The sequence below is a fragment of the Salmo salar genome, chromosome 12, assembly GCF_965601325.2.
Source record: "Salmo salar chromosome 12, fSalSal1, whole genome shotgun sequence".
Classification (NCBI taxonomy): Eukaryota; Metazoa; Chordata; class Actinopteri; order Salmoniformes; family Salmonidae; genus Salmo; species Salmo salar.
Genome location: NC_138302.1, coordinates 8,848,543 through 8,876,300, shown reverse-complemented (window position 1 = coordinate 8,876,300; position 27,758 = coordinate 8,848,543). Strand labels below are relative to the sequence as shown.

The 27,758-nt window shown below is 44.0% G+C and overlaps 1 protein-coding gene across 2 annotated transcripts in view; it reads right to left on the bottom strand.

Annotated features, from left to right (window-relative positions):
* The window catches only part of LOC106564049 (uncharacterized), a 31,403-nt gene extending 16,783 nt beyond the window's left edge, over positions 1–14,620 (bottom strand). Inside the window, exons 1-2 of one of the 2 annotated variants that reach the window (XM_045690588.2) lie at positions 14,003–14,620; positions 6,179–9,198 (exon numbers count right to left, since the gene is read on the bottom strand). In XM_045690588.2, coding sequence (XP_045546544.1) covers positions 6,698–9,198; positions 14,003–14,303 — 2,802 coding nt within the window. In that variant the 5' untranslated portion in view covers positions 14,304–14,620 and the 3' untranslated portion in view covers positions 6,179–6,697. Of the gene's footprint in view, positions 9,199–14,002 lie in introns of those variants that run through there. The other variant, XM_045690589.2, reaches the window with a different exon arrangement.
* Between the last annotated feature and the right edge of the window lie 13,138 nt (positions 14,621–27,758).

Sequence of the window (27,758 nt, the reverse complement as noted above, 5' to 3'; positions counted from 1 at the left end):
CTCAGATTTTTTACCAGGCCAAAATTGGCTTAAACTACACCAACAAAACACAGAAAAACGGATGAACATGCTTTGTAATGTTTCTAAAAGAATAAATGTATTATTAGTAAGAAGTAATGTGGTATATTGTTAAATAAAATAAAAAGTGACCTGAGTACAATTAGTCATCGTGCTATTGCTGGTATACAGTGCATTCAGAATGTATTCAGACCCTTTCACTTTTTCCACATTTTATAGCCTTGTTATAAATTCGATAAAACGATCTGTTTAATAAAATGAGAAAACAGATACCACAAGCAGCCAGGTCTGTAACAATGCTCCCTAAAAGCACGACTTCCATACGGAAGTGACTTTTTCGTAAGAGAGCATTTTCGCTATCCCTAACCCTTTTCCTAACCTTAACCTAATTCTCTTAACCTGCAACATGAATTATCCTAACCTCCTGCATAAGTTCTCCAAACCTGGGGCCTCATTTATAAAACGGACTTACGATCAATTTTGATCTTAAGTATGACTTACGCAGAAAACCACGTATAAGTAGTTATTTATAAAAGTAGTTATTTATAAAACTTTACTTTGACGTGGAAATGATCTTATCTCTACGCAAAGTCTAGACTTTACGTAAATTATTTACCTGCTGGTTATGTAGTGGTATTGGAGTTTGGGACACAAATGCATCCAAGCCTGTGGTGAACTTTGCATTAGCTTTATGAACAATTTGTGAGGAATTATCAATTAAATGTGTGAGGAATTAATTGCCAGACGCAAAATGTTTTGAATTAAAAACAGAATGCGATGTTCTATAAATAGTGTGTCAAATTAGAAAAAAGTAACCATGGCTGTTTTTGCGTTATTGGAAGACGTTGAAAACCGAGCTTTTAGAAGGGAGAGAGTTTTCAGAGACCGGAATGACTTTTTTTGCGCATGACGATCCATGGTTTATAAATCGCTATCGTCTCCCAATAAATGTTCTGTTAGATTTGTGCGCGGATTTAGCACTTAATCTGGAAAGGAAGACACGCTGTAATCATGCCATTCCCTTATCTGTCAAAGTACTGTCCACTCTGGGATTCCTCACTACTGGGACATTCTAGAGCGAAATGAGTGACAGGTCGCAGGTCGGGGTATATCACAGCCATCATTCAGCCGCATCCTGCCACAAGTGATCGAGGCGATTCTACACGTATTGTCCACGAGATACATTAGTTTCCCATACAGTCGACTAACAGGCAAAGCCGAGTTTGTCCGCTCATTTAATTTCTCAGGGGTCATAGGTGCAGTTGACTGCAAGCATATTGCCTTACGCGCACCGTCTGTCGATGAACATGCATATGTTAACAGGAACAATTTCCATTCATTGAATGTTCAGATCATCTGCCCGTATGCAACTACTAAATGTATGCTCCAAGTGGCCAGGGTCAACGCACGACTCATTCATTACGCGTCACAGAGTAGGCCTGCGTCTAGAAGCTGGTGAGAGTGGAGTCGGGTGGCTTCTCTTGAGTTCTTCCCCCGTTCTGGGTTTGCAGGACTAAGGCGGTCAACATGCGAACTGTAGACGTGGACGTAGATGGACCCTCTACACCTGTGGCCAAACATTCCCCCTCCCTCCTGGCCCCCGTGGGTCTGCAACGCTTGGGAAACGGGGCCTCACGGACTTCATCCCGGCGCACGGATGCAGACGTGGAAGGACCCTCGACAACTGTGGGCAAACCTTCCCCCTCACTCCTGGCACCTGCTGATTTGGGAGCCTTTCGCACTTTATCCCTGGGTGGAGGGCGCACGGGCTGCAACGCAGCTTCCCCCGTTTCTATGTAAATAAAATAATAAAATAAATCAGTGCATGTCTTTGTATATTAAGTTACCGACAACCAAGTTTCACATTCTTTTAATTACTTACTGTGATCCAGTGATGCAGTCATGGGGGTTTCGTGCGCCGACTTCACCGTTTCCGTGCACAATCAAGTCCCCAAGTGGAAGAAACCTATTGATTTTGTGACCACTTGACCTTTCCTCTAGCGCCACCATCAGGTACAGTTATTTAAAGCTTTGAATGGGTTGATTGGGTTCTGGAGGTGTGTGGTTACAGAAATTGCGCAGGGTTGGTGTGGCCTGTGACGGTGGGGCCCAATGTGATATCTTTTCACGGGGCCCAAAATCCCTGGCGGTGCCCCTGAGTCCACCTAATAATACGTGTTGCCTGTCTTCAATCTACTCTACCATCACCGTGATATCATCTTCCAAAAAGTTAGCTTTTCTCTTTTGGTCCTTTTTGGGCTATTCCTGACTAAACCGTCATTTGTACTAGCATTCTATACGGGGAAATCGCTGAAATAGCCTTCCCTGTGGCTCAGTTGGTAGAGCATGGTGTTTGCAACGCCAGCATGGTGTGTGCAACGCCAGGGTTGTGGGTTCGATTCCCACAGGGGGCCAGTAAAAAAAAAAAAAATGCATGAAATGAAATGTATGCATTCACTACTGTAAGTTGCTCTGGATAAGAGCGTCTGCTAAATGACTAAAATGTAAAATGTAAGGAATGTTCAGGTGCCATCAATTCTAAGTTAATTTGAGATTTATAGATCACAGGTACGTTAAGTTATAAATGGGCTTCTTAGAACCTGCGTAAGCAAGGTTTTCTTATGCTCGGTATCTTTTATGAATTGAATGTAAGCACACCGTCGGGAAATGATCTTACAACTAAGTTCAAGTATAAATCTAAGTTGTTTTAATTTATTCATGAGGCCCCTGCTACGAAAAAGTGACTTCCAGTCATAGCTATATGGTATTTTTATGGAGTCTAGTAACAGTGCATAGATGTATGTAATGAACATCCACTAACACAGTTAAAAATAATGGCTAACACTGTCACAAAAATGTATTTTATTTTTCAGATTGTCGTGTCTTTGGCATCATTAAAACTGAAGACTTATTTATTAAATTACTCTGTAATTATTACGTGATCAAACCGATTAATCATGTAACTGTAATTAACTAGGAAGTCGGGGCACCAAGGAAAATATTCAGGTTACAAAGTTATAATTTTCCTAATATAACTTTCAGATATTTTAATATCTGATCAATTAGTCTTCAATTTAATGAATTATTATTTACCTCACCTTAGTCTCATTCCAAACGTCGTAAATTGTTGGTTATCTGCACGAACCCAGTCTTCACTATGAGTCATCCATACATCAATTGTCTTAAAATCATTTATTTACTAACTAGGTAATTCACAGAAATGCATAACAAACAGTAGATATGGTTACAAGGAAATGATAGGAGAATGTGCCCTAGTGGGCTAAACCGGCATGGCGGCTTGTTAGACAAAAGGGGAGTGTGGGGTCAGCTGAGGAGGCACGACAGAGTTGATAATTCTAACAATTAAATGCTAATCCTTTGCACCTGAAGCTCACTAATTCGGAATAATTGCAATCAATATATATATTTACACTCAGTGTGTCATCGGGATCTCTGTTGAAAAGTTAGTTTCTGTTGGAGAGTTTGTCCGCTCTCTCTCACTGTCGTGGTTAGAATGGATAGTTCTGAGTGACATTCATTCATGTCGTTATAGGATAGATGTTTCGGCGGTTGTCGGTCTTCGCGTTCAATGATACCAAATTCCTAGCTGCAGACTAGTAATTAATATCAAAGACTTGTTCTTATACTGTCGGTATCGATAGTCTAAGAGTTTAACCACGTGGTATGGTTAAAAGTTCAGCAAGAGAAATGCTTGGAGAGAAATGCAACGTTTAGCCATCTCGTAATTGAGGTAAGCTTGGTCTCCTCTCAAACCTTGGCCCTCTCGTTATCGAGGTAAGCTGGTCTGAAGTGGGAAAACCCAGGTGGGGGTTTTATTCGGAAGAGCAGAAAAGGGCCTGTCCCATGACGCCAGACCATAACTGTGCTCATGGGCAGTCCTCTGATTTAGTTCAACTCCAAAGGGAATTGGAGTTTCCTTCATTAAACAGTCCAAAATCACATTACACAATTTCACAAACAGTTCCATCCCCACTCACTCATTTTATACATCAATTAGATGTAAGCCTCATAGCTGAGGCTATTGTATAAACAGCGTTATGGTAATGTGGCCGTATTGTCTCTCATGAGTTTCACAAAATTGTACCAAACGGACCAGTTCGTGGCTGGATTCTTCACTGATCTTTTATACCTTCTCCAGAACATAAATGTTGTTCGGTTCTCCAGTTCTGTGAGGTGGAAGAAATTCCTTTGTTCTCTCTATGAAACTCACTCTCTCTCTCTATACTGTGGCCATGAGGAGAGGATCTACTCCAGGAATTTACGACCTCTCTTACAGAGCCTGGTGTCAGGATTATAGAGAGGGAGAGGGTGATGGTGCTCGCTGTACGCAAAGAGGGCAACGTCATGACAAGATAATATGTTGCATTAATCAAATTCTTTTAGTTATCTGACATGGTGGAATAATGCTAATGTGAACATTCATGTGGTGGTGAATGTTTTAAATGTCAACATCTTATCAATATCATCAGAACAACATCATTACATTTTTATACTCCTTTAACTTGAAGACTAGTACGGGAACTAACTCAATGACACAATTCAAGAGGTTTCAAGGTTAGAATCAAGAAATGCACATTCTACTGATATACAGTGCCTTCGGAGAGTATTCAGACCCCTTGACCTTTCCACATTTTGTTACATTACAGCCTTATTCTAAAATTGATTGAAATAGTTTTTCCCCCTCATGAATCTACACACAATATCCCATAATGACAAAGCAAAAATGCTTTTAGATTTTTTGTTGTTGCTAATATATATATATATATATATATATATATATATATATATATATATATATATATATATATAAAAAAACTGAAATATCACATTGACATAAGTATTCAGACCCTTTACTCAGTACTTTGTTGAAGCACTTTTGGCAGCAATTACAGCCTCAAGTCTTCTTGGGTGTGATGCTACAAGCTTGTCACACCTGTATTTGGGGAGTTTTTCCCATTCTTCTCTGCAGATCTTCTCAAGCTATGTCAGGTTGGATGGGGAGCGTCACTGCACAGCTATTTTCAGGTCTCTCCTGAGATGTTCAATCGGGTTTAAGTCCGGCCTCTTCACCCCAGTCTGAGGTCCTGAGCGCTCTGGGGCAGGTTTTCATCAAGGATCTTTCTGTACTTTGTTCCGTTCATCTTTACCTCGAACCTGTCTAGTCTCCCACTCCTTGCTGCTGAAAAACATCCCCGCTGCTGAAAAACATCCCCATAGCATGATGCTGCCACCACCATGCTTCAGCGTAAGGATGGTGCCAGGTTTCCTCCAAATGTGATGGTTGGCATTCAGGCCAAAGAGTTCAATCTTGGTTTCATCAGACCAGAGAATCTTGTTCTCATGGTCTGAGTCTTTAGGTGCATTTTGGCAAACTCCATGCAGGATTTAATGTGCCTTTTACTGAGGAGTGGCTTCCGTCTGGCCACTCTACCATAAAGGTCTGATTGGTGGAGTGTTGCAGAGATGGTTGTCTTTCTAGAAGTTTCTCCCATCTCCACAGAGGAACTATAGAGCTCTGTCAGAATGACCATCAGGTTCTTGGTCACCTCCCTGACCAAGGCCCTTCTCCCTTGATTGCCGAATTTGGCCGGGCGGCCAGCTTTAGAAAGAGTCTTGGTGGTTCCAAACTTCTTCCACTGAAGAATGATGGAGGCCACTGTGATCTTGGTGACCTTCAATGATGCAGACATGTTTTGGTACCCTTCCCCAGATCTGTGCCTTGGCACAATCCTGTCTTGGATCTCTACGGACAATTCCTTCGACCTCATGGCTTGGTTTTTGCTCTGACATGCATTGTCAACTGTGGGACATTATATAGACAGTGTGTGCCTTTCCAAATCATGTCCAATCAATTGAATTTACCACAGGTGGACTCCAATCATGTTCTAGAAACATCTCAAGGATGATCAATGGAAACAGGATGCATCTGAGCTCAATTTTGAGTCTCATAACAAAGGGTCTGAATATTTATGTAAAAAAGGTATTTATGTTTTTATTTTTAATAAAATTACTACAAATTCCAAAAACCTGTTTTTGCTTTGTCATTATGGGGTATTGTGTGTAGATTTCTGAAGAATGTGTTTTATTTAATACATTTTCGAATAAGTCTGTAACATAACAAAATGTCAAATGGTCTGAATACTTTTCGAAGGCACTGTAATTTAATCATTTACATTTTGCAAAATCCAAATCATGTAACCAATGAAATTCAATTTGCAACATCCCAAAACATATATCCAATCAAATGTCTTTACTAATATCCAAATCATTTCAAATCCAAGAGGTTTCAAGGTTACAATGAAGAAATGCACATTCTATCATTCTATTAATCTATTTAATCATTTACATTTTGAAATACCAATATCCAACACTAAACTTGTATTCAATCAATCAAAATTCATAATCTAAATACACATACAAAAATATATATTCTGATTTTAGATGTGATCATGACTTGAGAAGAATAAAGAAAAACAAAGGTAGGCCTATTTTAGAGGAAGCTTTCATACATACAATACGATTTGATGTTGCATAAACCAAAACACAAATTATTAGTCAAAAATATAAGTCAGAACCACAGCCTCGCTATTCTCTCATGTGATTTCAGGTCCTCTGACCGGGAAAATGTCCTTCCACAATGACATTATTGGAAAGGCTTCTATCCTGTGTGTGTTCCTTCATGCCTTTTCATGTTTGCTAACTGGGTAAAACTCTTTCCACATTGGGAGCATTGGAAAGGCTTATCTCCTGTGTGTGTCCTCTCATGCTTTTTCAGTGTCCCTAACTCTGTAAAACTCTTTCCACACAGGGAGCATTGGAAAGGCTTCTCTCCTGTGTGTAATCTCTCATGCATTTTCAATGTCCCTGACCGGGCAAAAAAAATTCCACAATGGGAGCATTGGAAAGGCTTCTCTCCTGTGTGCATTCTCTCATGCATTTTCAAGTTCCCTAACCGGGGAAAACTTTTTCCACACTGAGAGCATTGGGAAGGCCTTTCTACTAAGTGTGTTCTCTCATGTGCTTTCAGGTCCCCTAATGAGGAAAATGTATTTTCACACTGGGGGCATTGATATGGCTTCTCTCCAGTGTGTGTTCCTTCATGCCTTTTCATGTTCGCTAACTGGGTAAAACTCTTTTCACATTGGGAGCATTGGAAAGGCTTCTCTCCTGTGTGTGTCCTCTCGTGCTTTTTCAGTGTCCCTAACTCAGCAAAACTCTTTCCACACAGGAAGCAGTGGAAAGGCTTCTCTCCTGTGTGTATTCTCTCATGCATTTTCAAGTTCCCTAACCGGGGAAAACCTTTTCCACACAGGGAGCATTGGAAAGGCTTATCTCCTGTGTGTGTCAGCTCATGTGTTTTCAGGTCCCCAATCTGGGTAAATCTTTTTCCACAGTCTGAGCAGTGGTGGGGCTTCTCCCCTGTGTGCATTCTCTCATGTGTTTGTAGATTCCTTAACTGGGTAAAACTCTTTCCACAGTGGGAGCATTGGAAAGGCCTATCTACAGAGTGTGTTCTCTCATGTTTTTTCAGGTCCCCTGATGAGAAAAATCTCATTTCACACTGGGAGCATTTATATGGCTTCTCTCCAGTGTGTATTCTTTCATGGACTTTCAAGTTCCCTGCGTGTCTAAACCCCTTTCCACACTGGGAGCAGTGGAAAGGCTTCTCTCCTGTGTGTGTCATTTCATGCGTTTTCAAGTTCCCTAACTGGGTAAAACTTTTTCCACACTGGGAGCAGTGGAAAGGTTTATCTCCTGTGTGTGTGCGCTCATGTGATTTCAGATTCCCTAACCAGGTAAAACTCTTTCCACACTGAAAGCATTGGAAAGGCCTCTCTACTAAGTGTGTTGTCTCATGTGTTTTCAGGTCCCCCGATGAGGAAAATGCATTTTCACACTGGGAACATTGATATGGTTTCTCTCCAGTGTGTGTTCCTTCATGCCTTTTCATGTTTGCTAACTGGGTAAAACTCTTTTCACATTGGGAACATTGGAAAGGCTTCTCACCTGTGTGTGTCCTCTCATGCTTTTTCAGTGTCCCTAACTCTGTAAAACTCTTTCCACACAGGAAGCAGTGGAAAGGCTTCTCTCCAGTGTGTATTCTCTCATGCATTTTCAAGTTCCCTAACCGGGGAAAACTTTTTCCACACTGGGCGCATTGGAAAGGCTTATCTCCTGTGTGTGTCAGTTCATGTGATTTCAGGTCCCCAATCTGGGTAAATCTCTTTCCACAGTCTGAGCAATGGTAGGGCTTCTCCCCTGTGTGCGTTCTCTCATGCTTTTTTAGATTCTCTAACTGGGTAAAACTCTTTCCACACTGAGAGCATTGGAAAGGCCTCTTTATAGAGTGTGTTCTCTCATGTTTTTTCAGGTCCCCGGATGAGGAAAATGTTATTTCACACTGTGAGCATTTATATGGCTTCTCTCCAGTGTGTCGTCTTTCATGCACTTTCAGGTTCCCTGCATGTCTAAAACCCTTTCCACACTGGGAACAGTGGAAAGGTTTCTCTCCTGTGTGTGTCATCTCATGTGTTTTCAAGTTCCCTAACTGGGTAAAACTTTTTTCACACTGGGAGCAGTTGAAAGGCTTATCTCCTGTGTGTGTCCGCTCATGTAATTTCAGATTCCCTAACCAGGTAAAACACTTTCCACAGTCTGAGCAGCAGAAGGGCTTCTCCCCTGTGTGTGTTCTCTCATGCGTTTGTAGACTCCCTAACAGGGTAAAGCTCTTTCCACACTGAGAGCATTGGAAAGGCCTCTCTACTAAGTGTGTTCTCTCATGTTTTTTCAATTCCCCTGATGAGGAAAATTTATTTTCACACTGGGAGCATTGACATGGCTTCTCTCCAGTGTGTGTTCCTTCATGCCTTTTCATGTTCGCTAACTGGGTAAATCTCTTTCCACATTGGGAGCACTGGAAAGGCTTCTCTCCTGTGTGTGTCCTCTCATGCTTTTTTAGTGTCCCTAACTCGGTAAAACTCTTTCCACACTGGGAGCAATTGAAAGGCTTATCTCCTGTGTGTGTGCGCTTATGTGATTTCAGATTCCCTAACCAGGTAAAACTCTTTCCACACTGGGAGCAGTGGTGTGGTTTTGCTGGTTTGGTCTTCTCTGAGTCTGAAGGACTCTTCCTGTTGTGAGAGTCTGGTCTTTCACCTGCTGAAGGCAAAAAGAGTATGTGGTTAAACAGAGAGATCTAAATGAAACCTCTACATGATACAACTGTCTTTCTACAAGGTTTCATCTGGACTAGATCCCTCAATAAAATGCATAATCTTCAAGACCCTGGTGCTTGGTTACGGAGCAGTAAAGGGAACTGCTCCTCCGTTCCTTCATTCTATGATGGATGCAAGAGATTAGCTGAACAACTTCTGTATTGTTTTATTAAACAAAGATGTGCACAGGGAGACCGCAGAGACTAAATGACTCTTCTACATGGTTGTAACACTGTGCCACCCTCCTGGAGGGAGGGCAGACCTAAATACTCTGGCCTTAACTGTTCCTTGTTTCATCCTTCCCTGGGTTAAAACATTAAATCAAGGCTGACTTGTGGGTTGAATAGACTTTACATTTGAATCACTTCAGGACACCCATGGGTTGATGTACCAATCACTAAGACCTGCTTTATGGTGACCTCTGACCTTATAGAGGGTACTTAGAGGTCAAATTCCAATAGGAAATTATCATCAGAAGAGTGTTCTTTCAGAGGAGCTCCAAATGGAAACTATTGGTTGTGTGGAAAAAGGGCTTACAATAGCATTCCATGGAACTGGGGAGGGACATGTACTGTAGGGTTTGTGGTGACAGCTATGAGAACCGTTCAGAATAATGAGAGGGATCTGAAGGCTTTGTTTAAAGACTACAGACCTCCTGGAATGATGAGAGATAAGAGATCTCTGGCAGGCATCACTCACATTCAGGCACATGCCTCCAGGTTCTTTGGGGGTGTTTTTTTCCTGGGTATGGAGTTGCATGTGAGTTAAATCAAATTTGAGACATCTCTAGCCGCAGAGAAAATTGGCAATGCTACTCGAAATGCCCTGGAAGAATTAAATGGGGAAATGAAAGAATTGCGTAAGTTAGCTCTGCAAAACAGAGAGGTCCTTGACTATATTATGGCAGGTCAAGGGGGCACATATGCAATCATTGATCAATGTTGTACTTTTGTCCCAGATCACTCTTCTAATGTGACTGATCTTGCTGAATACATTGCCACTGTTGCTAAAAATAATTATCCAAAACCAGATTGGACGCTTGCAACTTGGTTTGAATCCCTGCTTGGAAATTGTGGATCCCAAATTGCCCAGTGGGCTGCAGTGTGTGTTTTTTGTTTAGTTTGTTTAATTGTGTTATTAACATGCTTTAAGGTGATTTGTGCCTCTCTGGCTTGTAAGATTTCAGCAGCTATCATGTTTTCTGCTCCTACAGAGAACAGTGAAACTATTGAGCTGCCAACTCTGGATGAGAGTCCCATTTCCCCCTGTAGATGCAGACGATGATTAATGGTTGAAGGTTGTTTTCTTTGGTTGAGGGTGAGGTCATCTAAACCCTTAAACCCGTTTTACATTATGTGGGACACTGAGCTGATGAGCACCAACCATTTGAAGGTCTTAGCAGAATTGTTAAACAACAGGGTTTTAGGTTTATGTCCCAGGGACAGTTAGTGAAAAACACAGGTCAATCCAACCTGACTGTGGAAAGAGGTATGGAAACAATGGATAACATTGAGAGAGTTATTCACCTCTGAATCTACAGATGCCTTGTGTATGTATGTGTGTATTCTTTGTCATATACTCACTCACATTGGTTAGAACTTTCTGATTGTAGGTTTTTAGCTTGATTTAACTTGTCTAGTTAAATAACGGTTAAATGTTTTGTTTATTTATTATAATATCATGTTCTAGAAACTCCTTTTGATAGAAGCTAAAATCTAAATGCTTACTTTAACATGTAATTATTGTTATCACACAAGTGACAAAAGGATGGAATGTAACAGATTAAATTTACTTTGTGCATCTTATCTTTGGTGTCATAAACAATCCTTGGTTCCTGTCTGTGTCTGGCCAAGAGATGAGGGGGAGGGGCCCCTCCAGAGGAACATCTGTCAGAACGCCCAGAATATGTTCTTTATGTTAAGATAGACGGAGCCAGTCACATGTGAACCGATCCAATGAATCATGTTTATGTAGGTTTAGATATCAGTATATAAGGCTCTATGTAAGGAAGGCCCTTTCACAGCTCACTTCAGACCGGTACTTACGCATCTAAGTTTGACTGTGACCTCTCCAGCTCGCTGACAATAAAAAGTGATTCATTTAATATTGACTTTTAGTGTCCTATATAAGAATGTCCACAACAATCCCTAGTGTGAAGCATGGTGGTGGTGCCATCATGCTGTGGGGATGTTGTTCAGCGGCAGGGACTGGGAAACTAGTCAGGATCGAGGGAAAGATGAACGGAGCAAAGTACAGAGAGATCCTTGATAAGGACCTCAGACTGTTCACCTTCCAACAGGACAACGACCCTAAGCACACAGCCAAGACAACGCAGGAGTGGCTTCGGGACAAGTCTCTGAATGTCCTTGAGTGGCCCAGCCAGAGCCCAGACTTGAAACCGATTGAACATCTCTGGAGAGACCTGAAATAGCTGTGCAGCGATGCTCCCCATCTAACCTGACAGAGCTTGAGAGGATCTGCAGAGGTTGAGCAGACCGCTATAATCTGGCTCTCATGGAATGTCATGTTTATAGGCTGTCCAGAGCTCTATAATAATAGATAATGTCATGTTTACAGGCTGATCAGAGCTCTATAATAATAGATAATGTCATGTTAATAGGCTGAACAGAGCTCAATAATAATAGATAATGTCATGTTTATAGGCTGAGCAGAGCTCTATAATAATAGATAATATCATGTTTACAGGCTGAACAGAGCTCTATAATAATAGATAATGAGGACTACATTATTTCAGTTAGGGCTGACCCCAATTAGTTGACTGGTCAATTGTTTGGTCATTAGGCTGTTGGTTGACCGAGATGGTTTTAGTCAAGCAGTAACACATGTATATTTGCGCCCATCTCAATGAACTAATCCATTGCGGAGGCCTAGACTAAAAGCAAATGTATGCTTGATCTGAAAATGTGGTTGGTGGCTCCATATGGAGGGTGTGACGCAATTATGAAGCCTCCGGAGGCATGCAGAGGCCAAATCGAGCTCTGTACCGCATCGCCATGGCTCTGTATAGCTCTGCATTGACATGATTGGTTGACGGTAGGTGGGGGCGGTACATCCTGTATAAACACAAACTCACTTCCTTCACAACAGCTCAGCACTGCTCCGCGAAGCAAAGAAGTATGAATGCCCTGACTTCTGCTGAGGTCGTATCACCGTAAAACTGCACGGTCAATACAGACGTTGGATTGACCATGTGCCCAGACGCACTTCTCTCTCCAGAACGCACTCTCTCCTGCCAATTTGTGCACATTGTTCCATAACTTCATTCTGTGAATAGTTTGAGTTTTAGTGCCTATCAATTCCCCATTACAAGTACCACCAGTAGACAATGTGCTGTTAATTCCTATCATTTCTAATCTACAAAATGTGTTACTCTGGTTGCAGTAATGTTTGAGAATGCATTCAATATTATTATTCCAGTCTTCCCGTTATCATTGTCAGACATTGTTTGCACGACCTATGAAACACTTGTGAGAAACAAGTTTTGGTTTATTTCATTTCATTTCTGAGTTTTGGCAATTTAGTCATTGTCTTTTGTTTGGAGCGCTCCTGTCAATGTTGAGTAAGGATGCGCATGCATAAAAGTAGGCCTATAGGCTACCTGGTAGAGGTCGACCGATTATGATTTTTAAACACCAATACCAATACCGATTATTGGAGGACCAAAAAGACCCGATGCCGATTATTTGTAGGGCCAAAAAGTGATACCGATTAATTGGCCGATTTTTATATATACATTTGGAATAATGACAACAATACTGAATGAACACTTTTATTTAAACTTAATATAATACATAAATAAAAACTATTTAGTCTCAAATAAATAATGAAACATGTTCAATTTGGTTTAAATAATACAACAACAGTGTTGGAGAAGAAAGTAAAAGTGCAATATGTGCCATGTAAAAAAGCTAACGTTTAAGTTCCTTGATCAGAACATATGAAAGCTGGTGGTTCAATATTCCCAGTTCTTCAATATTCCCAGTTAAGAAGTTTTAGGTTGTAGTTATTATAGGAATTATGATGCGTTGACTATTTATCTCTATACCATTTGTATTTCATATACCTTTGACTATTGGATGTTCTAATAGGCACTTATCTCGGGAGTTGATAGGCTTGAAGTCATAAACAGCGCTGTGCTTCAAGCATTGCTAAGAGCTGCCTGAAAAACGCAGTAAAGTGCTGTTTGAATGAATGCTTACGAGCCTACTGCTGCCTACCACCGCTCAGTCAGACTGCTCTATCAAATCATAGACTTATAATAAACACAGAAATACGAGCCTTTGGTCATTAATATGGTAAAATCAGGAAACTATCATTTCGAAAACAAAATGTTTATTCTTTCAGTGAAATATGGAACCTTTCCGTATTTCATCGAACAGGTGGCATCCCTAAGTCTAAATATTGCTGTTACATTGCACAACCTTCAATGTTATGTCGTAATTATGTAAAATTCTGGCAAATTAATTACGGTCTTTGTTAGGAAGAAATGGTCTTCACACAGTTCGCAACGAGCCAGGCGGTCCAAACTGCTGCATATACCCTGACTCTGCTTGCACTGATCGCAAGAGAAGTGACACAATTTCCCTAGTTAATATTACAGTGTAGTTGAACAATTCCTACAGTACTGAACAAAATATTCAAGTGTTGAACTTCAGTAGAATGCCCCATTTAAAACCACACATTGTTCAAAGACTGCAGAGTTTGTGTCACTGATAGATAGTACTCACGGGTGTTAATCAGATCTCCAACCTCCTCTTCCTCCTCCAATGTGACAGTAATCTCCCCCTCCTTCACATCAAAAACGTCTTCCTCTTCTTTCACTGTGATAGTCATCTCCTCCTCTTCCTCTTTCACGCCCAACACAGCATCGTCATTGTTATCTTCCTCCTCTTCCTTCACAGTAACATCCTCCTCCTCTTTCACAAAAACGTCTTCTTCTTTCACCGTAACAGCCTCATCTTCCTCATCTTTCTCTGTCCTGCAGACCTCTTCTTCTTCAACAGGGAGGGAGTAGCTTAGTGAGCTCATGGTCAAGGTTGTTAGCGAGGTAACGTTAGCTAAATATCATTAGCGACTAGGCTACTGCTAACTTAACCAGACAGCTAGTTGACTAATAAAAATGTAAATATGAAAATTAAGGGGTAACTAGTGGATACGACATACATGTATTTTTAACTCCCCGAAACGGTCTAAAAAACCGTCAATGTTCCGGTTGTATGTTGGCTAGCAAACTACCTAACAGTTAGCTGGTTGGATCAGTAGCCGTGTTGTTCTCGTTGAAGAAGCGTCCCGTCCACTAGAATAGACGTCACACTAGCAACAGCGCATGAAAGACGCATATCGCCATCTGTTGATTGGAGTTGGTAAAGCAGTAGAGGAAAATGTTTATTTTTCATTTAATTCATTAAAGAATAATATTACGTAAAGAAGTACAAAGGAAAACATGTGTTGATTGATTAGTTCAAAAAAAATAACAAAAATGATGAGTGAGAAGTTAGAACATCTACTACACAATGTCATTCATTTTTACTCAGATAAACATATGTTACATGATCCTTTTTACAATCAGCACCTATATTCTCTGAAACGGTGGAATAATACTGATGGAACATTCATGAGGTAGTGACTGTTTTTAATGTCAACAGCTTTGATGACTAGTACTGTAGTGGCTAAAGGTTCCTAGATAAAAAAAATAAATAATAATAAAAGCCAAAGAAATTCTAATCTAATTGTATTGGTCACATACACATGTTTAGCAGATGTTATTGCGAGTGTAGCGAAAATGCTTGTGCAACTAGTTCCGACAGTGCAGTAATATCTAACAATTCCACAACTACCCAATACACCCAAATCTAAGTAAAGGAATATATAAACTTCTTTCACCTTTATTTAACTAGGCAAATCAGTTAAGAACAAATTCTTATTTTCAATGACGACCAAGGAACAGTGGGTTGCCTTGTTCAGGGGCTTCAGGGGATTCGATCTTGCAACCTTTCGGTTACTAGTCCAACGCTCTAAGCACTAAGCTACCTGCCGCCCATAAATATATGGATCAGCAATGACAGAGCGGCATAGGCTAGATGCAATAGATGGTATAATATACAGTATATACATATGAGATGAGTAACGCAAGATATGTAAACATTATTAAAGTGGTATTATTTAAAGTGACATTTACAAATAAAGGTGCCAAATACAGGTTTAGTGCCAATGCTTTTCCATTGGTTAGATAAGAGGTTACTGTTGGGGTCAAATTATATTTTTTACTTACAGAATGAACCCAACAAGCACATTCGGGTCCTTGAAAGTTGTGGGAACATGTGTTTTTGGTTTCCCATCGAGAATGAAGCAATACATTTCCTGACCGGCCAGACAGAGAGTGACGCTTACCTAGCTGGCTATCCAACACTGGAACTCTTCCAAGGCAAGGTAAGCTTTTGGTTTTATACATTTATTGCAGCTGGTGTAGCTGCTAAACTGCTTGTAGTGGGTTTACTAACACATTCGTTCTAGTAGCTATGTTGACTTGACGTTAGCTAATATGGTGATAACGATGTAGACCGTGTGTAGCGGTTAGCTGCTATCCCAGCGGGCACACAAAGTCATTTTGACATCTTATTCTGGGTATATTCTGGTCACGACATCATCTTGTTTTATAAGTCTTTATTATGACCAAAAAAATACGCATTTTGCCTAACATCTTCCCAAATGACTCAAACCAGACGTCAGCTCTCATGGCATTCGTTATTTAAAACAAATCTTAAAATAGTGAATTTTCTTTGTCACATGCACAGATAAGACTCTACCAGTGTAGAGCACATGCACATTTGCCCTGCCTGTCTCTAAAGTGTCCTTTTGGGTGGTGGCATAATTTCACCCACGAATTGTTTTCTGTATAACATTTTTTGTCGTTTTTCTGAATCCATTGCTTGCAAGTCTTCATTAAATTCTCATCTATGCTTCAGAACCGAAAAGTTGCGCCGCGCGTCTTGATTATCAGTCAATATCCAAATCGTTAGCACTGGGACGCAAAGGCTAGCGCCATTATCCAGATTAGTGACCAGAAAGAACTTGTCCTAAAGTATGTACCGGACAGACCAACTGGTGATAAAGTATGCTCCAGACAGACCACAGTTACAGGAAAAGGGACCTCAGACTGGTGATAAAGTATGCTCCAGACAGACCACAGTTACAGGAAAAGGGACCTCAGACTGGTGCTAAAGTATGCTCCAGACAGACCACAGTCACAGGAAAAGGGACCTCAGACTGGTGCTAAAGTATGCTCCAGACAGACCACAGTCACAGGAAAAGGGACCTCAGACTGGTGATAAAGTATGCTCCAGACAGACCACAGTCACAGGAAAAGGGACCTCAGACTGGTGATAAAGTATGCTCCAGACAGACCACAGTTACAGGAAAAGGGACCTCAGACTGGTGATAAAGTATGCTCCAGACAGACCACAGTTACAGGAAAAGGGACCTCAGACTGGTGCTAAAGTATGCTCCAGACAGACCACAGTTACAGGAAAAGGGACCTCAGACTGGTGCTAAAGTATGCTCCAGACAGACCGCAGTCACAGGAAAAGGGACCTCAGACTGGTGATAAAGTATGCTCCAGACAGACCACAGTTACAGGAAAAGGGACCTCAGACTGGTGCTAAAGTATGCTCCAGACAGACCACAGTTACAGGAAAAGGGACCTCAGACTGGTGCTAAAGTATGCTCCAGACAGACCACAGTCACAGGAAAAGGGACCTCAGACTGGTGCTAAAGTATGCTCCAGACAGACCACAGTTACAGGAAAAGGGACCTCAGACTGGTGCTAAAGTATGCTCCAGACAGACCACAGTCACAGGAAAAGGGACCTCAGACTGGTGATAAAGTATGCTCCAGACAGACCACAGTTACAGGAAAAGGGACCTCAGACTGGTGCTAAAGTATGCTCCAGACAGACCACAGTTACAGGAAAAGGGACCTCAGACTGGTGATAAAGTATGCTCCAGACAGACCACAGTCACAGGAAAAGGGACCTCAGACTGGTGATAAAGTATGCTCCAGACAGACCACAGTTACAGGAAAAGGGACCTCAGACTGGTGATAAAGTATGCTCCAGACAGATGCGGTAATGGAGGACAGACACTAATTATTTCTTGTTTGGTTGTATTCATAATATAATCTCCCCCATCTCCCAGTTAATAAAATACGTTATTTGACCTAGAAATTGTATTTCTTTACTAATGCGATTTTTAGATACAAACTAAATGTTCAACAGTTAAAGCTAATGGGACCTGAGGATATTTTAGTTATTTTAAATATTGTGAATTAGCAGTGTAAAGTACTGTATAATATATATAGATTGATTTGCATCCATTGCTGTGGTGAGATGCTTGAGCACAGCATTACATTATTATTATTATTGGGAAGTTATAAACTGGTCATATTTTGGTTGGATAGGAGTTCTAAAGTCATCAGAAATAAGATGGCTTATTAGCAAGGTACAGGCTTATTAGCAATACCTATAGTTAGAACCAAGGTACAGGCTTATTAGCAGTACCTAGGGTTAGAACCAAGGTACAGGCTTATTAGCAGTACCTAGGGTTAGAACCAAGGTACAGGCTTATTAGCAGTACCTAGTGTTAGAACCAAGGTACAGGCTTATTAGCAATACCTGTACCTTCACTGTAGCCAACGTGAGTTTAACATTTCAACGTGTTAACCCTCGCAAGGCTGCAGGCCCAGACGGCATTCCCGGCCGCGTCCTCAGAGCATGCGCAGACCAGCTGGCTGGTGTGTTTACAGACATATTCAATCAATCCTTATCCCAGTCTGCTGTCCCCACATGCTTCAAGAGGGCCACCATTGTTCCTGTTCCCAAGAAAGCTAAGGTAACTGAGCTAAATGACTACCGCCCTGTAGCACTCACTTCCGTCATCATGAAGTGCTTTGAGAGACTAGTCAAGGACCATATCACCTCCACCCTACCTGACACCCTAGACCCACTTCAATTTGCTTACCGTCCCAATAGCTCCACAGACGATGCAATCGCCATCACACTGCCCTAACCCATCTGGACAAGAGGAATATCTATGTAAGAATTCTGTTCATCGATTACAGCTCAGCATTTAACACCATAGTATCCTCCAAACTCATCATTAAGCTCGAGACCCTGGGTCTCGACCCTGCCCTGTGCAACTGGGTCCTGGACTTCCTGACGGGCCGCCCCCAGGTGGTGAGGGTAGGTAACAACATCTCCACCCCGCTGATCCTCAACACTGGGTCCCCACAAGGGTGCATTCTCAGCCCCCTCCTGTACTCCCTGTTCACCCACGACTGCGTGGCCATGCACGCCTCCAACTCAATCATCAAGTTTGCAGACGACACTGCAGTGGTAGGCTTGATTACCAACAACGACGAGACGGCCTACAGGGAGGAGGTGAGGCCCTCGGAGTGTGGTGTCAGGAAAGTAACCTCACACAATGTCAACAAAACAAAGGAGATGATCGTGGACTTCAGGAAACAGCAGAGGGAGCAGCCCCCTATCTACATTGACGGGACAGTAGTGGAGAGGGTGGAGAGTTTTAAGTTCCTCGGCGTACACATCACGGACAAACTGAAATGGTCCACCCACACAGACAGTATGGTAAAGAAGGCGCAGCAGTGCCTCTTCAACCTCAGGAGGCTGAAGAAATTCGGCTTGTCACCAAAAACGATATTACTGCATGGTCGGAACTAGAAGCACAAGCATTTCGCTACACTCGCATTAACATCTGCTAACCATGTGTATGTGACAAATACATTTGATTTGATACCTATAGTTAGAACCAAGGTACTGGCTTATTAGCAGTACCTGGGGTTAGAACCAAGGTACAGGCTTATTAGCAATTGTCCACTTCCCCAATCTTCTCGTGCAAACGCAGGGAGACAAAGATGCTCCCAACCACGTAAATTTCATCCAGAAGCTGATGGCTTAAAGCTTAATTTAACAGCCCATGTCTAATAGTTCATAGTGCACTTTTTGCATATGCAACCACTTTTGTTCTTCAGTAATGTTCGAAAGAAGTTGCAATTCATTCATGTTCTTAGTCTCATTTAATGGACATTTTATTTAACAACATGTTTCCTAAGTCGTAGACGAATATGTTTGTTACTATGCTGTACCACAGCGCCCGATAAAGGACGATATCCATCCGGACCTTTGCAACCGAGGTAATTTGGTATCCTCTTTCTCTTCCTCCTTTTTTTTTGACTCTGAAAGTTTCTTCCTCTTCTTCCATTGAAACGTCTTCTTCTTTCACTGTAACAGCCTCATCCTCGACTTCTTGTTTAACTGTGACAACCGTTTCCTCCTTCTCTTTCACGAGAGCTTCTTTCCACGTCCAGCAGACCCCGTCTTCTTTAGCGGGGGGGGGGGGGGGGGGGGGGTAGCTTAGTGAACTCATGGTCGGGGACGTTAGCTAGCCTAGTGCAATTGCTAATTTAATTTAACCAGCCAGCAACCTGACTAACAACAACGTAAATATGGAAATAGTAGATACGACAGACGTGTGTTTAAAACACAATGACTAATATACACCAAAAACGTCTAAAGAGCTCCAATGTTTCGCTATGTTGGCTAAAAAGCTACGGAGGTGGCTGACAAGCTAGCTGTTTTTGTTATTGAAGAAGCGTCCCGTCCACTAGATTATACGTCACTCTTGTAGCGTCACTTGAAATACGCACTCTGCAATCTGCTGACTAGAGTGCGTAGCGCAGTTGGGAAAACGTTTATTCCATACAAAAAGCGTATTCTTAATCTATTTCATTAAATAATATTTTATGGAAACGTACATATAGAAACATGTGTTGTTTCTATACGTGAGAATTCAAAACAAACCAAACTACTGCACATCTGTAGTATAGTCCAACAAACAGATATTTAGTCAAACAAATAGATATCACAGGAAGAAGCTAGGTCTACACTGCTCCTACATGGTGTAACAATGCATAGATGTACAGTCAGGTCCACAATTATTGATAACACGGATATTACATTTTCAGTGGGGTCCAAAATTATATTGTATGCTCAAAATAATGGGGTCATTCTTTTATTTTCTACTAATACAATTGCTCAGATGAAGATTTTTTTTCAACAATTATTATTTTTTATCTAAAAAAGATAAGGGTCAAAATTATTGGCACCCCTGTTTTCAGTACCTCACCTGGCAAGGATAATGGCACTGAGCCAAAATGTTTTATGATATTGGAGAACACACTGGAAGGAATATTAGACCATTCCTCCACACCGAATCTGATTGGACAACACATCGGAAGGAATATTAGACCATTCCTACACTCCGAATCTGATTGGACAACGACTGGCGAGTCATAATGAGTGGAAGAGGAAAATCAGTGACAATCACTCCTACCCAACCTACAGGCATGTTCATATCAACTCCTACCCAACCTCCAGGCAAGTTCATATCAACACCTCCTACCCAACCTCCAGGCATGTTCACATCAACACCTCCTACCCAACCTCCAGGCATGTTCATATCAACACCACCTACCCAACCTCCAGGCATGTTCATATCAACACCTCCTACCCAACCTCCAGGCATGTTCACATCAACACCTCCTACCCAACCTCCAGGCATGTTCACATCAACACCTCCTACCCAACCTCCAGGCATGTTCACATCAACACCTACCCAACCTCCAGGCATGTTCATATGAGGCCATTGTGATTTCAAACCATACTCCTCATTATTATGACCCTCGAGTTTCTTAGACCGATCAGTCCCTCTAATTCATGGCGTATTAACCCTCAGACTTTATCGGATGACAAGTTACAGGAATAAAAGTCTTGGTAGGCACAATGAGACCGTGACTCCACCTAGCAACAACACAACGTTTACATGCCATTCAAAATAACACCGCGTGTTTTTGTCATGCTCAGTAGCCAGATCGGTTTGTGTTTAGTCAACGTCTCTCTCATTTCTAGCCGTGTTAAACGGAAAAATATCAACTACAGCATTTCTATATTGTTAATCGAACTGCTTTGCTTTATCTTGGCCAGGTCGCAATTGTAAATGAGAACTTGTTCTCAACTTGCCTACCTGGTTAAATAAAGGTGAAATAAATAAATAAAATAAATAGAATATAATAATATAATACAATGGGTTCTATCAAGAAAATCATTGACAATAATAACTAATGAAATACAGTCTTACTCTTTTAAAGCAGTGTGTGTGTGTGTGTGTTAGTGAGTGTCTGAAAACTAGCCCTCAAATGCTTGCTTCCTCTGTCCTTGTTTCCTACACTCCTGTTTTGAAAGTGCATTTGTGCTTTGAACGGGAGGTGAGGAATGGAGGAAACATGGGGAGAATCTCAATTTCATTTCCTTGATTCCTCAGGTCCTCTCTCCTTGTCTCTTTCAAAAACCCATTGGATAAGAAGGTGAAAGGGGAGGGACGTCTGACCTTCTCATCCAATGGGTTTTCAAATAAAATGTATGTCACATGCGCGCGAATACAACAGGTTTTATTGTGAAATGGTTAATTACAAGCCTTTTCCCAACAATGCAGATTTATAAAGTAAGGAGAAAAAAAAGAAAAAAGTAACAATTTAAAAGGAATAACGAGGCTATATACAAGGAGTACCGGGTCAACGTGCTGAGGTACCAGGTAGTAACGAGGCTATATACAAGGAGTACCGGGTCAACGCGCTGAGGTACCAGGTAGTAACGAGGCTATATACAAGGAGTACCGGGTCAACGCGCTGAGGTACCAGGTAGTAACGAGGCTATATACAAGGAGTACCGGGTCAACGCGCTGAGGTACCAGGTAGTAACGAGGCTATATACAAGGAGTACCGGGTCAACGCGCTGAGGTACCAGGTAGTAACGAGGCTATATACAAGGAGTACCGGGTCAACGCGCTGAGGTACCAGGTAGTAACGAGGCTATATACAAGGAGTACCGGGTCAACGCGCTGAGGTACCAGGTAGTAACGAGGCTATATACAAGGAGTACCGGGTCAACGCGCTGAGGTACCAGGTAGTAACGAGGCTATATACAAGGAGTACCGGGTCAACGCGCTGAGGTACCAGGTAGTAACGAGGCTATATACAAGGAGTACCGGGTCAACGCGCTGAGGTACCAGGTAGCAACGAGGCTATATACAAGGAGTACCGGGTCAACGCGCTGAGGTACCAGGTAGCAACGAGGCTATATACAAGGAGTACCGGGTCAACGCGCTGAGGTACCAGGTAGCAACGAGGCTATATACAAGGAGTACCGGGTCAACGCGCTGAGGTACCAGGTAGCAACGAGGCTATATACAAGGAGTACCGGGTCAACGCGCTGAGGTACCAGGTAGCAACGAGGCTATATACAAGGAGTACCGGGTCAACGCGCTGAGGTACCAGGTAGCAACGAGGCTATATACAAGGAGTACCGGGTCAACGCGCTGAGGTACCAGGTAGCAACGAGGCTATATACAAGGAGTACCGGGTCAACGCGCTGAGGTACCAGGTAGCAACGAGGCTATATACAAGGAGTACCGGGTCAACGCGCTGAGGTACCAGGTAGCAACGAGGCTATATACAAGGAGTACCGGGTCAACGCGCTGAGGTACCAGGTAGCAACGAGGCTATATACAAGGAGTACCGGGTCAACGCGCTGAGGTACCAGGTAGCAACGAGGCTATATACAAGGAGTACCGGGTCAACGCGCTGAGGTACCAGGTAGCAACGAGGCTATATACAAGGAGTACCGGGTCAACGCGCTGAGGTACCAGGTAGCAACGAGGCTATATACAAGGAGTACCGGGTCAACGCGCTGAGGTACCAGGTAGCAACGAGGCTATATACAAGGAGTACCGGGTCAACGCGCTGAGGTACCAGGTAGCAACGAGGCTATATACAAGGAGTACCGGGTCAACGCGCTGAGGTACCAGGTAGCAACGAGGCTATATACAAGGAGTACCGGGTCAACGCGCTGAGGTACCAGGTAGCAACGAGGCTATATACAAGGAGTACCGGGTCAACGCGCTGAGGTACCAGGTAGCAACGAGGCTATATACAAGGAGTACCGGGTCAACGCGCTGAGGTACCAGGTAGCAACGAGGCTATATACAAGGAGTACCGGGTCAACGCGCTGAGGTACCAGGTAGCAACGAGGCTATATACAAGGAGTACCGGGTCAACGCGCTGAGGTACCAGGTAGCAACGAGGCTATATACAAGGAGTACCGGGTCAACGCGCTGAGGTACCAGGTAGCAACGAGGCTATATACAAGGAGTACCGGGTCAACGCGCTGAGGTACCAGGTAGCAACGAGGCTATATACAAGGAGTACCGGGTCAACGCGCTGAGGTACCAGGTAGCAACGAGGCTATATACAAGGAGTACCGGGTCAACGCGCTGAGGTACCAGGTAGCAACGAGGCTATATACAAGGAGTACCGGGTCAACGCGCTGAGGTACCAGGTAGCAACGAGGCTATATACAAGGAGTACCGGGTCAACGCGCTGAGGTACCAGGTAGCAACGAGGCTATATACAAGGAGTACCGGGTCAACGCGCTGAGGTACCAGGTAGCAACGAGGCTATATACAAGGAGTACCGGGTCAACGCGCTGAGGTACCAGGTAGCAACGAGGCTATATACAAGGAGTACCGGGTCAACGCGCTGAGGTACCAGGTAGCAACGAGGCTATATACAAGGAGTACCGGGTCAACGCGCTGAGGTACCAGGTAGCAACGAGGCTATATACAAGGAGTACCGGGTCAACGCGCTGAGGTACCAGGTAGCAACGAGGCTATATACAAGGAGTACCGGGTCAACGCGCTGAGGTACCAGGTAGCAACGAGGCTATATACAAGGAGTACCGGGTCAACGCGCTGAGGTACCAGGTAGCAACGAGGCTATATACAAGGAGTACCGGGTCAACGCGCTGAGGTACCAGGTAGCAACGAGGCTATATACAAGGAGTACCGGGTCAACGCGCTGAGGTACCAGGTAGCAACGAGGCTATATACAAGGAGTACCGGGTCAACGCGCTGAGGTACCAGGTAGCAACGAGGCTATATACAAGGAGTACCGGGTCAACGCGCTGAGGTACCAGGTAGCAACGAGGCTATATACAAGGAGTACCGGGTCAACGCGCTGAGGTACCAGGTAGCAACGAGGCTATATACAAGGAGTACCGGGTCAACGCGCTGAGGTACCAGGTAGCAACGAGGCTATATACAAGGAGTACCGGGTCAACGCGCTGAGGTACCAGGTAGCAACGAGGCTATATACAAGGAGTACCGGGTCAACGCGCTGAGGTACCAGGTAGCAACGAGGCTATATACAAGGAGTACCGGGTCAACGCGCTGAGGTACCAGGTAGTAACGAGGCTATATACAAGGAGTACCGGGTCAACGCGCTGAGGTACCAGGTAGTAACGAGGCTATATACAAGGAGTACCGGTACCGGGTCAACGCGCTGAGGTACCAGGTAGTAACGAGGCTATATACAAGGAGTACCGGGTCAACGCGCTGAGGTACCAGGTAGTAACGAGGCTATATACAAGGAGTACCGGGTCAACGCGCTGAGGTACCAGGTAGCAACGAGGCTATATACAAGGAGTACCGGGTCAACGCGCTGAGGTACCAGGTAGCAACGAGGCTATATACAAGGAGTACCGGGTCAACGCGCTGAGGTACCAGGTAGCAACGAGGCTATATACAAGGAGTACCGGGTCAACGCGCTGAGGTACCAGGTAGCAACGAGGCTATATACAAGGAGTACCGGGTCAACGCGCTGAGGTACCAGGTAGCAACGAGGCTATATACAAGGAGTACCGGGTCAACGCGCTGAGGTACCAGGTAGCAACGAGGCTATAGACAAGGAGTACCGGGTCAACGCGCTGAGGTACCAGGTAGCAACGAGGCTATATACAAGGAGTACCGGGTCAACGCGCTGAGGTACCAGGTAGTAACGAGGCTATATACAAGGAGTACCGGGTCAACGCGCTGAGGTACCAGGTAGTAACGAGGCTATATACAAGGAGTACCGGTACCGGGTCAACGTGCTGAGGTACCAGGTAGTAACGAGGCTATATACAAGGAGTACCGGTACCGGGTCAACGTGCTGAGGTACCAGGTAGTAACGAGGCTATATACAAGGAGTACCGGTACCGGGTCAACGTGCTGAGGTACCAGGTAGTAACGAGGCTATATACAAGGAGTACCGGGTCAACGTGCTGAGGTACCAGGTAGTAACGAGGCTATATACAAGGAGTACCGGGTCAACGTGCTGAGGTACCAGGTAGTAACGAGGCTATATACAAGGAGTACCGGGTCAACGTGCTGAGGTACCAGGTAGTAAAGAGGCTATATACAAGGAGTACCGGTACCGGGTCAACGTGCTGAGGTACCAGGTAGTAACGAGGCTATATACAAGGAGTACCGGTACCGGGTCAACGTGCTGAGGTACCAGGTAGTAACGAGGCTATATACAAGGATTACCGGTACCGGGTCAACGTGCTGAGGTACCAGGTAGTAACGAGGCTATATACAAGGAGTACCGGTACCGGGTCAACGTGCTGAGGTACCAGGTAGTAACGAGGCTATATACAAGGAGTACCGGTACCGGGTCAACGCGCTGAGGTACCAGGTAGTAACGAGGCTATATACAAGGAGTACCGGGTCAACGCGCTGAGGTACCAGGTAGCAACGAGGCTATATACAAGGAGTACCGGGTCAACGCGCTGAGGTACCAGGTAGCAACGAGGCTATATACAAGGAGTACCGGGTCAACGCGCTGAGGTACCAGGTAGCAACGAGGCTATATACAAGGAGTACCGGGTCAACGCGCTGAGGTACCAGGTAGCAACGAGGCTATATACAAGGAGTACCGGGTCAACGCGCTGAGGTACCAGGTAGCAACGAAGCTATATACAAGGAGTACCGGGTCAACGCGCTGAGGTACCAGGTAGCAACGAGGCTATAGACAAGGAGTACCGGGTCAACGCGCTGAGGTACCAGGTAGCAACGAGGCTATATACAAGGAGTACCGGGTCAACGCGCTGAGGTACCAGGTAGTAACGAGGCTATATACAAGGAGTACCGGGTCAACGCGCTGAGGTACCAGGTAGTAACGAGGCTATATACAAGGAGTACCGGTACCGGGTCAACGTGCTGAGGTACCAGGTAGTAACGAGGCTATATACAAGGAGTACCGGTACCGGGTCAACGTGCTGAGGTACCAGGTAGTAACGAGGCTATATACAAGGAGTACCGGTACCGGGTCAACGTGCTGAGGTACCAGGTAGTAACGAGGCTATATACAAGGAGTACCGGGTCAACGTGCTGAGGTACCAGGTAGTAACGAGGCTATATACAAGGAGTACCGGGTCAACGTGCTGAGGTACCAGGTAGTAAAGAGGCTATATACAAGGAGTACCGGTACCGGGTCAACGTGCTGAGGTACCAGGTAGTAACGAGGCTATATACAAGGAGTACCGGTACCGGGTCAACGTGCTGAGGTACCAGGTAGTAACGAGGCTATATACAAGGATTACCGGTACCGGGTCAACATGCTGAGGTACCAGGTAGTAACGAGGCTATATACAAGGAGTACCAGTACCGGGTCAACGTGCTGAGGTACCAGGTAGTAACGAGGCTATATACAAGGAGTACCGGTACCGGGTCAACGTGCTGAGGTACCAGGTAGTAACGAGGCTATATACAAGGAGTACCGGTACCGGGTCAACGTGCTGAGGTACCAGGTAGTAACGAGGCTATATACAAGGAGTACCGGGTCAACGTGCTGAGGTACCAGGTAGTAACGAGGCTATATACAAGGAGTACCGGGTCAACGTGCTGAGGTACCAGGTAGTAACGAGGCTATATACAAGGAGTACCGGTACCGGGTCAACGTGCTGAGGTACCAGGTAGTAACGAGGCTATATACAAGGAGTACCGGGTCAACGTGCTGAGGTACCAGGTAGTAACGAGGCTATATACAAGGAGTACCGGTACCGGGTCAACGCGCTGAGGTACCAGGTAGTAACGAGGCTATATACAAGGAGTACCGGGTCAACGCGCTGAGGTACCAGGTAGCAACGAGGCTATATACAAGGAGTACCGGGTCAACGCGCTGAGGTACCAGGTAGCAACGAGGCTATATACAAGGAGTACCGGGTCAACGCGCTGAGGTACCAGGTAGCAACGAGGCTATATACAAGGAGTACCGGGTCAACGCGCTGAGGTACCAGGTAGCAACGAGGCTATATACAAGGAGTACCGGGTCAACGCGCTGAGGTACCAGGTAGTAACGAGGCTATATACAAGGAGTACCGGGTCAACGCGCTGAGGTACCAGGTAGTAACGAGGCTATATACAAGGAGTACCGGTACCGGGTCAACGTGCTGAGGTACCAGGTAGTAACGAGGCTATATACAAGGAGTACCGGTACCGGGTCAACGTGCTGAGGTACCAGGTAGTAACGAGGCTATAT